At 35.8% G+C, this 16034-nt stretch overlaps 2 protein-coding genes across 2 annotated transcripts; one reads left to right on the top strand and one right to left on the bottom strand.

The window, feature by feature from the left end:
* Positions 1 to 1934: 1934 nt before the first annotated feature.
* LOC126779986 (zinc finger protein 729-like) lies at positions 1935 to 7095 on the bottom strand. Its single transcript, XM_050504220.1, has 2 exons — positions 6808 to 7095; positions 1935 to 5191 (listed from the first exon to the last, which is right to left on the bottom strand). The coding sequence occupies exon 2, from the start codon at positions 5180 to 5182 to the stop codon at positions 3794 to 3796; it is 1389 nt and encodes a 462-aa protein (XP_050360177.1). The 5' UTR covers positions 5183 to 5191; positions 6808 to 7095; the 3' UTR covers positions 1935 to 3793.
* Positions 7096 to 7361: 266 nt separating this feature from the next.
* LOC126779992 (tubulin beta chain-like) lies at positions 7362 to 15885 on the top strand. The gene is made up of 12 exons (XM_050504227.1): positions 7362 to 7574; positions 8634 to 8745; positions 10154 to 10279; positions 10627 to 10728; positions 11018 to 11145; positions 12070 to 12237; positions 13309 to 13423; positions 13880 to 13950; positions 14129 to 14268; positions 14518 to 14677; positions 15298 to 15399; positions 15756 to 15885. The coding sequence occupies exons 1-12, from the start codon at positions 7518 to 7520 to the stop codon at positions 15822 to 15824; spliced, it is 1350 nt and encodes a 449-aa protein (XP_050360184.1). The 5' UTR covers positions 7362 to 7517; the 3' UTR covers positions 15825 to 15885.
* Positions 15886 to 16034: the final 149 nt, after the last annotated feature.

A 16034-nucleotide genomic window follows, 5' to 3' on the forward strand; every position in this document is an offset into this window, starting at 1 on the left:
TGTAGTGCGCTGCCACCTACAATACCTTCATGTGGCCATACGATGCCTGACATTAAAATCAGGCAACGTGATGTGCGTGCGGAGCTGCAATCACTTGATGTACGGAAAACTAGCGGTCCCGATGGAATACCAGCCATAGTGCTGAAAAAGTGCGCAGCGGAGCTGTCTCCTGTGTTAACGCGCCTGTTTCAACTTTCTCTCTCTTCGGGATGTGTGCCGGAGGCTTGGAGAAGAGCTAATGTGCAAGCGGTTCCCAAAAAAGGGGATCGGTCTGACCCGGCAAATTATCGGCCAATAGCTATCACCTCAGTACTTTGTAAGGTGATGGAACGGATTTTAAACAACCAACTGATCCATTACCTAGAAGATCACTGTTTAATTAATGATCGTCAGTACGGGTTTCGACCAAAACGGTCCACAGGTGATCTTCTAGCGTACGTAACACACCTCTGGGGTGAAGCTATCGACAAGCATGGAGAATCGTTGGCTGTCAGCCTCGATATCTCCAAGGCTTTCGACAGGGTCTGGCACAGAAGTCTTCTCTCCAAGCTGCCGGCATATGGTTTGCCTGCTCAGCTATGCACCTGGATTGCCAGCTTAGACACCTACACAAGCGTTGCCTTCGTGTTTTAGTAGATGGTTGCGCTTCACAGTTCTATGTAGTGAATGCTGGGGTCCCCCAGGGATCTGTGCTATCTCCCACACTCTTTCTTTTGCATATCAATGATATGCTCTCTCTTGGGAACATACATTGCTATGCAGACGATAGTACAGTGGTGGATACCACGGACGCGTAGTGGCTGGGCGAGCGGAAATTGAGGAGAGGCGGAAGGATCTTGTCATTGAACTCGATAGGACGTTAGAGCTCATCGCCAAATGGGGCTCTGATAATCTTGTTGAGTTTAATGCCAAGAAAAGACAGGTATGTGCTCTCACGGCGAAAAGGCCACAATTTTCCCTCTTCCCTCCCTGTGGTACTGCGCTGATGATGCAAAGCAAAATCGCCATGCTGGGGATTGACGTTCGCTGCGACCTTAGTCCAAGGGATTACATCGAGGCTGTTATAAAAACAGCTTCACGGAAATAAGGTGCGGCGCTTTTTCACGCCACAACAACTGTGCCTGCTGTACAAAACACAGGTACGGTCTTGCGTGGAATATTGCTCGCACCTTTGGGATGGCTCCGCTAAGTACCTACTGGAGGCCTTGGACCGGTTGCAGCGACGTGCAGTACGCATTATTGGCGACGTAAAGGTCACAAACATCCTTGAACCTTTACAATTGCGTCGCGAGATAGCAGTATTGAGCACTTTCTATCGACTGTATCACGGCGAGTGCTCTGAGGAATTATTCTCTCTAATTCCTGCTTCCCCCTTCTTTCTTAAGTCCACGAGAGCTGGTTCTCGATGTCACCGTCTAACTGTGACATCAATTCCATCGCGAAAAAAGAAATTTGGCAACTCCTTTCTTTGTCGCACTTCCAAAAAATGGAATTCCTTACCAGCTCACGTGTTCCCCTCCTCTTACAACCCGGGTTCCTTCAAACGAGGCGTGAAGAGGCATCTTGCGGGCCGGCAAGGCGAAGGCGGCTAGTGCAGAACGTTTTTCCCGTCTGTACTGGCCGTCGTCGCGTTTGGACTCTACTACCACTTACCATCAGGTGGAGTAGAGTTATTAGCCCTCCCGGCGAATATAAAAAAAAAAAAGTGCATGTGATAGAAAGAGTTCTTTCGTTCAGCTTTACCAATTTGACAAATTTTACTGTAATCGCGTTCATAGTAGTTTTCGTTTCGTTTCGTTTTATGTCAATATCCCTTCCTGAGTCTCCACCGCTTTTGTCTCTGTAACGAATTACTCTATACTGCGAACACAATAATAGGCTATGCATTATGCAGAAGTGTTACCACTAACAAGAAAGAAAAAAAATAATAAACGTCCAGAAAAGAGAACATAAAAAAAAATTATGTTAAACCATTTATTTGTAATAACAAAGTAAATAATTAGTGCATAATAGGAAAAATTTATAATATTTATTCTATCTTACGATAAAGATTTGTTTTAAAAAGAAATATATCTTTACAAATAGACAATTTTAAGTAAATTATTTACAGATTAAAAAACATTATTCGACGCGGAACTACCCCAGAATTTTATTTAACCCCCTTATATAACGGAATTAAGAACGTAATAAAATAATCACACTAATATAATACAACAGATTATATATATATATAAAATTAAGACATAGCTGATAACTAATATAATGCCAAAGTCGAATATATTTTGTTACAATTCATATGGTCCTTAAAGATAATATAAAGTTACGATTCCTAAACGATTTAATAAAACCTATTTACAAATTAATATAATACGCGATCAGAGCAAGTGATCGCGTAACGTAACTTTTAATGACGACCTTACTCGACACGGCAAGTGACTACGACAGCAAGACATATCAAGTCGTACCCATTTAGTAATCATTATCTGAGGTAGTTCCTTTTTATAAAACCCATATGCACCCTAAAATTTAAATGCTTATATGCATTCAAAACATAAATACACAGTTAACATCCGGTCGCTGCGAGAATGCGTTCCTGACGTATTCCTTCCTCCTTATTTCCTGACGTAACTTCGAAGCGGCGAAGAACTTACGATAAAATTTTTACAATCGTTTATTGTCCGACCAATGAGGAATGTCATTCGCAATGTTATATCGACTGTTTGTTTGTGATGCGTCACTTGTCAGATGTCAACTGACAGCTGTCAGGAACGCATTACGTCAGCGACCGGGCAAGTTTACAAGTTTTCCGATAGCATTAAAAATATTTAAAATATTTCCATTCATAAGCCTTAAGCACTTGCCTTAAAATATAAGTTAACGAATATTATTCCCTTATATTTTATTCCATAGTTTATTGAAAAATATATACATAAGAAAATGGCGGCATGGCGGTCGTCAGATTTTTTTTTTTTTTTTGTAAAAAACCATATTACCGAAATTTTTGTATAAAAAACCGGTAATTAAGTTTTAAAAATATGTACACGAATAATAGACCTGACTCAGCTATTTTATAAAAAAATGCCGAATAGTAGCAGTGGTAAAGTGGTCCGAGATAATATTAATGAATGAATTAATGAACTTGACACACGATGGTTGATCGAATTATTTTAGAAATCGATTGTTACACTTTTTCTATGTATTTCTTCTAAACTAATATTCGCTCAGAATCAGTTAAAACAGAATTCGATTAAATTTCTGCTTGCGCTTATAATATAAAATTTTAATGCTATCAGAGAACATACGAGTCACCAGATCTTTTAAAAAAAAAATTGGTTCAAGTTGGATTATTTCTCACTGTTAAGACTTTAAAAGAGTTTTTTTTTTTATATACCGAAGTTATATAGAACTAATTTTAAGCTTTCTCTGAAAACAACTCGGAAAAACCAGCCATTATCTTGTATTTCGGTGAACATCGATCTTCAAACAATCTTTCAAAACACCGCACTACTCCATATTCAATATTTATCAATAGAAAGATTTCATCAACATTTTGTTCTTAGCTAAACATCGATAATTGCCTTTTAAAAATTTTATGCCCTAAATTTTATCCGTTCAAAATGAGCTAGCATTACCTAGTTGAAAAAATTGGGTAATAATTTCCGAATTATTGCTGTCACTTCGCGATTAGCACCCCGAATGAGGTTCATCTGAAGAATGGTTTATCCTAAAGTATCTTATTTAAAATGCTCATATTTTAAGCTAAATATTAAGTAAATTGGTAATAAGAAAACAGTTATTCTGATTCAGAATCCGTTTCCCCGGACTCGGATTCGGAACTCGAAACCGGTTCGCATTTAATGAACTCGATTTCCTTTCTCGCGCTTCGGGGCCTTCCCCGTTTCTTCGCCGTCTTTGGTGGGGCTTCCCCGTCGTCCATGACTGTCTTCACCATCTGCGATATACGTTTCAGGTGCTGTTGCTCATGTCTCTGCAAGTGGTTATTCAAATATCTCTTAATCTTAAATTTCTTTCCGCACTGATCGCACTCGTGTTGGTAGTTACTCTCATCGACTTCAACGTGAACCGAGTTATTATGGCGACGGAGGTAGTGCGCGTGCGCGAACTCCTTGTCGCACTTCTCGCAGCGTATCTTCGGCTTATTCGGATGCACAATTTTCTTGTGCTTCTTCAAACGTACCGCCGAATGGAAGAATTTATCGCACAAATCACACTTCACCTTCTTCTCGAAGGAAGTGTGAACTTGCATATGCTCCTTTAAGTACTGGTCGTTCTTGAACTCCTTCAAACACTCCGGACATGTCACTTTGGACTCGAGCGGCGGGTGTATGTTTAGGATGTGCCGTTTCATATGGTGCCGTGACTTAAACGTCATCGGGCAGAACACGCACGGATGTCTCTCCACTTGCGAGTGCTGGAAATGGAGGTGTCTGTTCAGATTTAGGTGACTTTTGTATAGCTTTTGACAGATGTGACATTTATATTTGTCTTTGTCGGGCCTGTGGCAGTTGTCCATGTGATATCTCAACTTGTACGGCACTGCGAACTCCTTACCACACTCCGGACACTTAATCTCTGGCAACGTGTTTGGGTGTATACGTTTAACGTGCATGTGCAGTGCTCGCCTCGTCCTGAACTCTTGGAGACAGAACTGGCAATAGCACTTCTCTGAGTCAGAGTAGTGTTTGTTCATCCGATGCATGTATAAATAGTGTTTATTCTTAAATGTTTTATCGCATATGTCACAGATAACCGCAGACTCTTCCGATGAATGCACCCTTGTCGTATGGAGGTATAGATTTTGGTAATTCTTGAATTCCTTGTTACACTTCTGGCATATGTATCGCTTAGTTCGTTTTGGAAACATAACTGGTTTCCAAGTTGATAGAACCGACTCGTACATAGCTCTTTGTTCTTCGGTTAATGCGGAGCTGGTAACACTTATGAACTTAGTTGGAGGCCGATTGGGCATAGGTCCTGGTCTTGGTATGATTTGATCTTCAACCTTCGGAGGTGGGTATGCGAGTTCTTCTTTAGGCATTGCATAGTCTTCAGGCATAGCTGGTGGGTATTCTTCCTGAGACTTGGTATCAAGGAAGTGTCCTTCTATTTTTGTTGGATAAACATCTTCCATTTTTGGTTGTTGGAACATTGGCTCCTCCATTGCTATAATCTGGAAAAACACAAGTGAAGTTTCTTTTATTACTTTTTTATACTTAAACTTTAAAACAAAAGCCAAACTGATAAATGAAATCTTTGAATTAACCTGATTCATATGAGGGCTGTTTTATTTATTGGGCTCATGAGGACTAACTTAGCTTTTAAGCTTATTTTACATTTTACAGATGCTATGCGAGTTAATGGATGTAAATGTAATAGATTTATGCCAGTTCCGACAATATGTCATACATTACCACATACCATTGATACTTATCAAGACAAAACTAAGCAAATAAAATTTTGGAATCTGTGACATTTGATTATCACATGTTCTAAACAATAGGACATCTCTTATCTTTTAACAGTTTTATATCTCAGACTTCTTTACTCTAAACAAATTCGATAAATCGCCATTTTTACTATCAATGTAATAAGTTATGCACATTGTATTTATTCTTGTCATCTTAACGTTTCTAATATTTTATGTTGGGAATGAAACATTCAATTCCTGGCCAATTCTTTATTATAATGAAAATTGCAAACAATCACAAAATTAGACAAATAATACAGCTGACTCTCTTCCGCCGATTTTTCTGAGCTCTGAGTGTTTCATTTAGCAACCAACTTTTTGAGACACAACAACTGAGATTTTATTTTGACTATGAATAAGTAAGTAATGCTTCTATATTTAACAAGACAACATAGTATTTTTAATTAAACTTTTAACTGATAAAATGAAAAACATTAAGCTATGTATCCTTTAATATCATAATTGTAGATTGTCTAACAACAATACAACAACAATAACAGCCTATTAATGTCCCACTGCTGGGCTAAGGCCTCCTCTCCCTTTTGAGGAGAAGGTTTGGAGCTTATTCCACCACGCTGCTCCAATGTGAGTTGGTAGAATACACATGTGGTAGAATTTCAATGAAATTAGACACATGCAGGTTTAATCACGATGTTTTCCTTCACCGTCAAGCATGAGATGAAATATAACCACAAATGCCAATATATACTATAAATCTACTTAAAGGTCAATGTGTTTGAATGGCACACAAACAAAGCATTTATTTTATTACAATAAATTTGACTTGGGAGTCTATCTTAGCACAAGCTACACTGACCAATGATTCTTGGTTGTTTTTGATTCCGGTATATATATATATATATATATATATATATATATATATTGCAAAACTGTAAATTTAGACACCTTTCAAAATGTTTATGTAAGTAGCCTTTACAGGTGAGTAAAAATAGTTTAATTTTATTGTAATATAAATTTAAAATATTGGATTTTTCATTTTTTATTTGTAAGAAATAAAGGTAACGTAGCATTTACGTTTTGAATGTATGTAAACAAAAACACTTAATGATAAACAATGAACTTGTTACAATTAAAGTATACATTTTTTTTTATTGGAATAACAAACATGATTTGAATATATCCAAACTATTTATTGTAAACGCAAAATAATCCATAAGAAACATGACTGGGTGTAACTTAGGTCACTATGAAGTTCCTTATGACATGAGCCAACTTTAAACATCAAAAATATTGAAAATTATAGAAAATATTTTCGTGGAAGTTTTAATGGGTTGATTAAATATATATACCGTACTCACTTTTAACCGACAGCGGTTTCCAGCTAACTTATTAAACACTGATACACGTCATAACTCCGTAAAAATCCTTACTCAACAATAGGTTTATGCTTTTAAGATAGTTAAAGTGCCATTACGCCTCAAGCGATTTTTAGTCAACATGGCGTCAACGTAAGCTTATAAACATTAATAAAATGTCATTAGAATAAAAGAAAACACAATAATGATACTTATTTATAAAATATATGATTTATAATTATATTATTTTAATAAAAAATTACGGCAAATTAGACCACGAAAAATTGTTGTTTGACAATTGACATTACGAAAGCTCACAGATACAAAATCGATGAAATTAATATTATCTTAATAAAATACAAAATATTTAAGTGAACAACAATTATTATATTTTGTATTTACAACTATATGTAATATTATGAAGAATATATTTAACATTTATTGTAGTACTTATATGGTATAAGCTGATAGTGATATTTTTATTTAATTGAAGAAATGGCAAGATTTATTTAACAAACAAATTAATTTTACATATATAACAATTTATATAACGTATTACAACACGATTTTGAAACATCTTCTATGAACTTTATAAAAATAAATAGCAACTATTTCCCATCGACACACGTGTGAATCCACGCTTATAATAGTTGAAAATTTCCCCTACCGTTTTAAAAACATCTGAGTGCTTAGTAGTAAAAAAATTGTTAAAAATGCGTGAAATAGTGCATTTGCAGGTGGGGCAGTGCGGCAACCAGATTGGTTCGAAGGTGATACTAAAAATATGTTTTTTTACAAAATATTTTATAGTGCTAAGACGCAAATAGAAAAGTATAAAGTCTATTTATAATTTAGTTATGCTCTAAATATCTTAGTTGATGAGATCACGGTCCATTGCTCATCTTGAAGATGCAATAATCATTAACTCTCACTTAATTTCTTATTGCAAAAAATGCAGCAAAGTTTTCTACTCTTACCTACTTATTTACATATACAAATAAAAAGGTAGATTTCATTTCAACGTTACATAATTTCGTTTTAGTTTATGAAATTAAGCAACATAAAAAAGGCAATATATTTGTTAGTGATATTAACATATTAGTTAAAGTTTATTTTTAACGTAATAAATGCATTAGTTGTTATTGAGAGCTACGCTATGATATCAATTCCGATAGTGATTCTAATAAAATAATAATTATTAATTAATATTCGTTTTTGCAATCATGATCTGCGTTATCGATCTATGAGGTCAAATAAATAAAAAAAAGAAGTTGTAGTACAACCATAAATTCCTTTTTTTTTGTAATTCAACTAATTTCACTACAAGTAAATTTAAGCTTAAGCATTTTTTTGCAAAATGTTTGTTTCTATTTCTTATTAATCTAATAACAAAAACGCTGCTTTTGATGTAATTTGATTTCATATTATGATATCTTATAAAGATTATGTAGTGCGATAACCCAAGATCGAGCTGAAGTGCTTTATTCCTTCGTCCGACAAACCGCAAGTTTACCGCAAGCTCAAATTTCGTACATACTTTAACAAAACTGTAACCGGGCACTTTATGTACCATCTGGACTGAATGTATTAATTATGTGTGAATTATTATATACTTATGTAATGGGTTACGCGTAATTGGAATCTATTTTTTATCGAAAATTATTGTACAGTTTTTTAGACCTTATATGTCTGTTCTGTACATGATCAAACCCCGACAGAAGTATAACGGGACCGGAAATTAAAGAAACAACGATTAAATAATAATTATAATTTGAATATAGTATTGATAGGATGTGTAATATTTTAACATCGTTTTTTCCTTTCCACAGTTCTGGGAAATTATATCAGACGAACATGGTATTGACACAACGGGTCACTATCGAGGTGACAGCGACTTGCAACTGGAGCGAATACAAGTGTATTACAATGAGGCGTCTGATGGTATGTATAATTTTTATAGAATAGATAGGTGGACGAGAGGTTGTTATCATCGTTTACATCGCCATTGCGCCACCAACCTTGGGAACTAAGATGTTATGTCCCTTGTGCCTGTAATTACACTGGCTCACTCACCCTTCAAACTGGAACACAACAATACCAAGTACTGCCGTTTTGCGATAGAATATCTGATGAGTGGGTGGTACCTACCCAGACAAGCTTGCACTAAGCTCTACCATCAGTAAAATCATTTAATAGATAACCTGGTTTTAACAGGAGCTATTATAAGGTACGGGTGTAAATAGATATGCACTCTATACTTTCGTTCTCATAATCCGATAGGACAGCAATCTAGAGTATCATAGGGACGCGAGCGGTGGGAGTTACAGCGTAGAACCAAGGGCTCACGTGCTCTCCGTGGAACGAGAGTGAACACAACTGCTTTTGTAACTTCAGGCTACTAATGACAACTTTTTGTCCAGAGGATCCCAATAACTTTTCAGTATTAACAGCCTCATAGCTAGCAACGAGACAAACGATGTTGTCTATGAGCTAGTGCTAGAATCAATGATTGCGGGTTCTAGCAAAATAGTTTTTTTATCTCGTTCTCGGCGATGAAAGAAAACATCTTGAGGAAACTTACATGTGTTTGATAAACTAAGTCAATTACATGCGGCATGGTTGAATAAGCTCCAAACCTTTTTTCAAATGTAGAGGATTTATTAATCTAACAGTAACAGTAACAACCTTTTAATGTCTTACTGCTGAGCTAAAGCGTCCTCTCCCTTTTGAGGAGAAGGCTTGAAGCTTATTTTTTTTTTTTTATAGAATAGGAAGGCGGACGAGCATATGGGCCACCTGATGGTAAGTGGTCACCAACGCTCTTAGACATTAGCATTGTAAGAAATGTCAACCATCGCTTACATATCCAATGCGCCACCAACCTTGGGAACTAAGATTTTATGTCCCTTGTGCCTGTAATTACACTGGCTCACTCACCCTTCAAACCGGAACACAACAATATCAAATATTGCTGTTTTGCGGTAGAATATCTGATGAGTGGGTGGTACCTACCCAGACGAGCTTGCACAAAGCCCTACCACCAGTAAATTATTCCACCACGCTGCTCCAATGCGGGTTGGTAGAATACACATGTGGCCTAATTTCAATGGAATTAGACATATGCAGGTTTCCACACGATGTTTTCCTTCACCGTCAAGCACGAGATGAATTATAAACACAAATTAAGCACATGAAAATTCAGTGGTGCTTTCGCTGGCTTGAACCGCAATCATCGGCTTAGATTCACGCGTTCTAACCACTTAATCTAGTAATGGGCCATTTACAGGCCGGTTTTTTGATAATGCATAATTTGGTTTTCATTCGGAACATGTTCTGATTCATCAAATAGGCACAAGGTTCGTTCCCCGGGCGGTGCTCATCGATCTTGAACCGGGGACGATGGATGCGATCAGGTCCTCAACTTACGGTCAGCTGTTTAGACCTGATAACTACGTATTTGGACAGAGCGGTGCCGGTAAAATGGTTTATTTTCAATAATTTATTATACACGAATAAAATAAATTGAAGATTATCTCGCATGTTATGTATATTATTCCCAAGTACTTTAGGTTTTTGAGAAGTAATCGGATGTACACTTCTGTCTCGTTATGTTTTTACGCATATCTTTTATGGCATAACACAGAACTAAAACTATTGCTAACAATAGTAACTCTCCGTTTAATAAGACCAGTTTCTAACCTAGATTCTGGATTGTGTACATAATCGAAACCAGTGTTACATTACTACACTATTATGAAATGACATAATTTTTGAATATAGTATTTAAAAAACAAATAAATACGTTATGTTATATTCTCACAGGTAACAACTGGGCAAAGGGTCATTACACTGAAGGAGCAGAGTTGGTAGATTCTGTGATGGATGTTGTCAGAAAAGAAGCCGAACCGTGTGATTGCTTGCAAGGTAATTTTGATATTTATAATAATTAACGAGAGAGAGGTCGCTTTCGCTATAAAAAAGGCAATTCATTATATTTATTTCTTAAAGTTATGAAAATATAAAATAAAAATAAATACTAATAGTCAGTTGACTGATTGACGTTTGAAGTTCTTAAACTTATTTTGGCCAAAAATTCACGATGTTTCTGGAATGAAACGTACGATAAGGAAATTCATTCCAATAAGGATATTCTACATTTTACAATATAATGAATCAAAATCAATAAAAAACAATAATCAATATTGCTTTATAGGTTTTCAACTGACGCATTCTCTCGGAGGTGGAACGGGATCGGGCTTGGGCACATTGTTGCTGAGTAAGCTACGTGAAGAGTACCCTGACAGGATCGTTAATACTTTCAGTGTTGCACCCTCTCCTAAAGTGAGTGATTTACATCTTAGATTTGTATTAACTATATTAAAACACATACACGCACACACACACACGCACACACGAAAACTACACATTTTTTTATTTTTCTATTTTATTTATTTATTTAAATGCAGAAAACAAACACTCCAAATACATTAACCATTAAAGCTTCCAATTATATGCAATTTAAAAGAGCAAAGAAACCTCAACAAGCACGCATTAATATTTTTTTTTTTTAAATACAATAAATAATAATATTAAGAAAAAAATAAAGTTATATATAAAAAAAAATTAATCATGCATACGACAGACTTAAACAATTATTATTAGATAATGAAATAAATTGTATGCATAACATCATTTCAACATTTTCAAAAAAAGTATGCACTTTTTTCTTACATCCATCCGTAGTCAACTGTACATACAAAACTTTTTTAGTCACTCCATTCGTTCCTTCTCATTTATGCACTAAGCACGATATTCCTGCACTAGTGTAAATTAAAACAGCGTGTCAAATAAATTGACCCAAGATTAGCAGATTGTGGACGAAATTCAATAAGTGAGCGTTCTTTAATACAAATAAGAAATAAAACGGCCAATTTCCATAAACGTTTTGCTTGAAACTCCTAGTACATTTTCAAATTAAAGAAAACCCATTAAAAAAGTTTCTTTAATTAATGAGAATGTCCTTCGAAATTTTCTTTTCTTAACAGAATAAAGTTTAATTAATCTAAATTAGGTCAAATAATCAGGAGCCGTAATATGTTACCTCCTTATTCTAGGCGTTACAATAATAATATATAAGGGGAACCCCCTTACATAGCATGATATAAGCAGAATACACAATGTTTCCCTTCAAAGGAATAAGTCTTCGCAATGATGTTTGGTAAATAAGTGATAATTATCTAAGAGAAAGTATTGACTTTCCACCAGGTATCAGACACAGTGGTGGAGCCCTACAACGCTACACTGTCCGTCCACCAGTTGGTTGAGAATACTGACGAGACCTTCTGCATAGACAACGAAGCGCTGTATGACATCTGCTTCAGGACCCTCAGACTGTCTTCACCGACTTATGGAGATTTGAATCACTTAGTATCGGTGAGTATTTTAGTAACAGTCAATGTCCTACAGTCTTCCTACCCTTTGGTGGAGAAGGATTAGAGGTTATTTGACAACGCTGCTTCAATGCGGGTTACCGGATACACATCTGACCAATGTTATCGCGGTGCTCGAGATAAATTATGTAAAACCAATTAGTGCTCAAGAAAACTTAATGGTAGACACCGGTTTACTGGTGGTAGAGCTTTGTGCAAGCTCGTCTGGGTAGGTACCACCCACTCATCAGATATTCTACCGCAAAACAGAAGTACTTGGTATTGTTGTGTTCCGGTTTGAAGGGTGAGTGAGCCAGTGTAATTTCAGGCACAAAAGACATAACATCTTAGTTCCCAAGGTTGGTGACGCATTGGTGATGTAAGCGATGGTTAACATTTCTTACAATGCCAATGTCTAAGGGCGTTTGGTGACCACTTACCATCAGGTAGCCCATATGCTCGTCCGCCTTCCTATTATATATAAAAAAAAAACCGGGGCTGGAACCTCACGATCTTCGGTTAAAATCCATCTACCAACTCTGCCTTGTAAAACTATCTTATTTATCAAAGAGGACCAGTTGACGATATTATTGCAGTAAGTCTTGATGATTACGATTCTATTAATTACAACATCTTCAATTCATATACATATTGCCATCTCTTTCTTATTATTTATCGGATGAAAAAGAACGCAATAGGTCTATTTCTCTTAAATGTACGAAGGCAAACGAGCAAATAAGTCATATGATTGTAGTGATTACCCTAGATATTTGCGATGTAAGAAATATTAACCATTCCGTACATCGCCATTGCGCCAACACCTCGAGAACTAATATGTTATATCCCTCGTGCCTGTAGTTACACTGGCTTACTCACCCTACAAGCCGGAGCACAACAATAGCCGAAGAAGTCGTACCTATCGCCAAGATACTATAACCTTAATTATTTCTGTTTATTTTAGTTTAGTTTAAAGATGTATCACAATAAGAATTTTTAAATGCTTTGATTTCGTTTCTTATTTGTCGCTACTTAGCAACCAAGTACATTTGGTAAAAAAAAATTGTTTCGTCTTTAGCTGACGATGTCCGGCGTGACGACTTGTCTGCGTTTCCCGGGACAGCTCAATGCAGACTTAAGAAAACTAGCTGTCAATATGGTGCCCTTCCCGAGATTACACTTCTTCATGCCAGGTATGATCTTCCCTATACATAAAAAACCTACGTATAAGCTCAAAGTTACAAGATAATTAATTGATAAACTTATTTTTTCTTAAAAAGCATCGAAGTTTTTAATCGGGCAATATAGCAAATATGTGCCTATAATTTTTAAATAAAATAAAATAAATCATTTTTTACTACTATTTATTTGAGATTTTGTGGTAAGCGTGAATGTGTAACGATTACCATTAGAAACATTGTACGTTATGAGGTGAATAACGACCATTTTGAGTACCAGGAGAATCATCTTAACTGGCTGCTATAGAAAAGCCACTCATGGTCCACACATCACACGATCACTTTCATGTTACTAGAACAAGGCATTTGCGGCCTTATTTAATCACTAGCCCAACAATGTAATTGGTTGAAAAAAGACAGATGATAAATACCAACTTTTACCTGTTTGTGTAGAAAATAAACTTTTTTCAGGATTCGCGCCTCTAACCGCACGAAACAGTCAAAGCTACAGAGCTCTCACTGTAGCGGAATTAACACAGCAGGTGAACTCATACTACTATTTATTTACTTTGGTTTTTTTTATAGTGAAAAGTATTATATCGTGGACAGGATGTTAAAGGATAGCAGATAAACAAGGACATTATACAATATTATAATTTCTTAACAAACCTCACTTTTGATGATGAAATAACAAAACAACTAAAAAACTCTTGTGTACAGATGTTCAGTCCCGTGAACATGATGGCTGCGTGTGACCCGCGTCACGGCCGTTACCTCACTGTCGCCGCCATCTTCAGAGGACGCATGTCCATGAAGGATGTGGACGAACAGATGCTCAGCGTACAGGATAAGAACAGCAGGTTTGGCTTTTATTTTCATGACAGGCATTTCGCTGCATAGTGATTGAATAAGCTTTTTTTGGAACGAAATCCCTTGTCGAATTTTACCCTCCAGACACTGCGCTAATGAGTGCAAAACGTCACGATACTTTTATTATATAGATTATTCTCTGGGAAATCTAGCCGTTAAAAATTTGAATAACATTACAAAATAAAAATAAACAATTGGAATTGTAACAGAATTTATTTCATTCTATTTTCTCTTTTCAGTTACTTCGTAGAGTGGATACCCAATAATGTAAAAGTAGCTGTCTGCGACGTACCTCCGCGTGGACTCAAGATGGCCGCCACGTTCGTGGGCAACTCCACCGCTATACAGGAGATATTCAAACGTATATCTGAGCAGTTTACATTGATGTTCAGAAGGAAGGTTAGAACTTTGTTATCTGTGTAACCAAATTTGCAAATACTCTGCTGTAATTACAGGGACAAATTAATGCACTAGTTATTGATAATAAGCTTATTCCGGTCTAATGGTGGTACGTTGTGTGCCTTTGCTTCGGTTTTATTTTTGATGGCATTATTAATAAAAACCGTTTAGAGTTAAATCTATTTTTTTTTATTATAGTCTTTAATCTATTTTTTTATTTCTTTGTCTTAAATATTCGGGACAATTATTACACTAATCAAGGACTACAGAATAGATATTATATATATATTTAATTAAATTTTATTATAGTAAGCCGAGATGGCTTAGTGGTAAGAACGCGTGAATCCGATGATCGTGGGTTCAAACCCGGGGAAGCACCGCTGAATTTTCATGTGCTTAATTAGTCTTTATAATTGTGAAGGAAAACATCGTGAGGAAACCTGCATGTGTCTAATTTTATCGAAATTATGCCACATGTGTATTCTACCAACCCGCATTGGAGCAGCGTGGTGGAATAATCTCCAAATCTTCTCCTCAAAGAGGAGAGGAGGCCTTAGCCCAGCATTGGGACATTAACAGGCTGTTACTGTACTGTACTGTAAATTTTATATAATTCGCAGGCATTTCTTCATTGGTACACGGGTGAGGGTATGGATGAGATGGAGTTCACGGAAGCCGAGAGCAACATGAATGATCTTGTTTCGGAGTACCAGCAATATGAAGTGAGTTAATATTCCATTTCATGAAAGTATATAATTTAATGTGAAAATGTTTAGGTTTGTCTAAATTAAAATATGCGGAACTATATAAAAAAAGAAAAAAATAGACCTTATTAATATCGACCAAAAATTATATGATGCTGTAACTTAAATATGACCTTCTATGTATGTCAATATGCTATCGCAAGTGGAAATATAAATAACTTAAAAAAAAACTACATTTTTTTAAGGGCTTTACATGCACTGCAAAACTGTTTAAAGTTGCCTAAAGAATGTATAAATTAAATTGCATAAATTATTAAGTGCGTATTTTATTATTTGTAGTCAGTTTATTTTATTTTTATAAATATTTTTTACAGGAAGTAGGTGTTGATGACGAATTTGATGAACAAGAAGTGCAAGCTGAAGAAGAATATCCCGAAGAATAATAAAAAAAACATTAGCTAGCTGTCTAGTCCCAATGGAATTCCCAATTTTCTATTTATTATCTGCAGTGTCAATTAAAATGGCGGAAAATTTGTATTAGTACTTAAATTAAAATAACTTTAAGAGCACAATATAACCGTATTACAAATTGTATATTAAAATCACTGTTTATTATATCATTGTCGCAGTGTCCATCGCGACAAAATCATGGC

This window comes from Nymphalis io, chromosome 30, assembly GCF_905147045.1.
Source record: "Nymphalis io chromosome 30, ilAglIoxx1.1, whole genome shotgun sequence".
NCBI classification, from domain to species: Eukaryota; Metazoa; Arthropoda; class Insecta; order Lepidoptera; family Nymphalidae; genus Nymphalis; species Nymphalis io.

What these genes read in the sequence shown, in the direction of transcription:
- LOC126779986 (XM_050504220.1), bottom strand. Translation starts at nt 5,182, where the DNA reads ATGGAGGAGCCAATGTTCCAACAACCAAAAATGGAAGATGTTTATCCA.
- LOC126779992 (XM_050504227.1), top strand. Translation starts at nt 7,518, where the DNA reads ATGCGTGAAATAGTGCATTTGCAGGTGGGGCAGTGCGGCAACCAGATT. An exon ending in ATTACACTTCTTCATGCCAG is followed by an intron (nt 13,424 to 13,879) that starts GTATGATCTTCC and finishes AACTTTTTTCAG; the next exon opens with GATTCGCGCCTCTAACCGCA. An exon ending in GTACAGGATAAGAACAGCAG is followed by an intron (nt 14,269 to 14,517) that starts GTTTGGCTTTTA and finishes TTCTCTTTTCAG; the next exon opens with TTACTTCGTAGAGTGGATAC.